Source organism: Passer montanus, unplaced genomic scaffold (genome assembly GCF_014805655.1).
Source record: "Passer montanus isolate IOZ18808 unplaced genomic scaffold, ASM1480565v1 scaffold1437, whole genome shotgun sequence".
Classification (NCBI taxonomy): Eukaryota; Metazoa; Chordata; class Aves; order Passeriformes; family Passeridae; genus Passer; species Passer montanus.
In genome coordinates this window covers 5359-6816 of record NW_024361353.1, presented here as the reverse complement: position 1 = coordinate 6816, position 1458 = coordinate 5359, and the positions used below count along the sequence as shown (strand labels likewise).

At 63.7% G+C, this 1458-nt stretch overlaps 1 protein-coding gene across 1 annotated transcript; it reads right to left on the bottom strand.

The window, feature by feature from the left end:
• Nucleotides 1-6: 6 nt before the first annotated feature.
• Nucleotides 7-1143, bottom strand: LOC120498250 (RAC-beta serine/threonine-protein kinase-like; the record flags this gene model as incomplete). The annotated part of the gene is made up of 3 exons (XM_039700762.1): nucleotides 7-147; nucleotides 224-311; nucleotides 923-1143. Coding segments are annotated over 3 exons (450 nt in total), but the record flags the coding sequence as incomplete, so codon positions are not given.
• Nucleotides 1144-1458: the final 315 nt, after the last annotated feature.

Below are 1458 nucleotides of genomic sequence, written 5' to 3'. Positions count from 1 at the left end.
CACAGGTGAGCTCAGGTGAGCACAGGTAAACTCAGGTGTCTCACACTTCTCGGGGGGCGTGACCGTGATGCTCTGCGCCGTGAACTCCTCGTCGAAGTACCTGGTGTCCACCTCCGACGTCACCTGCGGCCGGAAGGGCGGCACCAGCTGGGGGGGCGGGGCCGCTCGCCAGGTGTGCCGGGGCGGGGTCACCTGGGCGGGCGGGGCCGGGGCGGGGCCTCACCTTCCTCTGCAGCACGGCCAGCCAATCGATGCCCGCGAAGAAGCGATGCGCCATCACCTCGCGGGCGTCGCCGGGGCCCCCGCCCAGCCTGCGGCAGGTGAGGGCAGGTGGGCACAGGTGGGGACAGGCGGGGACAGGTGAGTAAAGGTGGGGACAGGTGAGGACAGGTGAGAACAGGTGAGGACACCGGGGGACAGGTGAGGACAGGTGAGAACAGGTGAGAACACCGGGGGACAGGGGAGGACAGGTGAGGACAGGTGAGGACAGGTGAGGACACAGGACAGGTGAGAACAGGTGAGAACAGGTGAGAACACCGGGGGACAGGTGAGGACAGGTGAGGACACAGGACAGGTGAAGACAAGGGGGAACAGGTGAGGGCAGGTGAGTAAAGGTGAGAACACGGGGACACAGGTGGGATCACGTGGGGACACCGGGGGACAGGTGGGGACAGGTGAGTAAAGGTGAGGACAGGTGGACATGGGTGAGAACACGGGGACACAGGTGAGGACAGGTGGGCACAGGTGACAGCAGGTGAGACAAGTGAGGGCAGGGAGAGACAGGTGAGCAAAGATGAGTAACCAGGTGCGTGTGGGCATTCCCAGGTGTGTCTATATGTGTACAGGTGTGTGCCCGGGTGTATCTCAGGTGTGTCTCAGATGTGCCCAGGTGTGCCCAGGTTGCCCAGGGTGTGTCTCTCACCTCTGTTTCGGGTCCTTTTTGAGCAGCCCGGCCAGCAGGGAGCGGCTCTCGGGCCCCAGGGAGCGGGGGAAGCGCAGCTCCTCGAGCAGGATGAGCTCGAAGAGGCGCTCGTGGTCGTGGCTGTAGAACGGGAGGCGCCCGCACAGCATCTCGTACATCACCACGCCCAGCCCCCACCAGTCCACCGCCCGCCCGTAGTCGTTGTCTTCCAGGACCTGTGGGAAGACACGGCCAGGGTCACCTGACAGGACCTACAGGGGTGAAGTCAGCAGTGTGACCTGCCAGGACCTGTGGGGGTGAAGGTGTGACCGTCACCTGCCAGGACCTAAAGGGGGTGAAGGTGTGAGGGTCACCTGCCAGGACCTGTGGGGGTAAAGGTGTGACAGTCACCTGCCAGGACCTGTGGGGATAAAGGTGTAACAGTCACCTGCCAGGACCTAAAGGGGTGAAGTCAGCAGTGTGACCTGCCAGGACCTGTGGGGGTGAAGGTGTGACCGTCACCTGCCAGGACCTAAAGGGGGAGAAGGTGTGAGGGT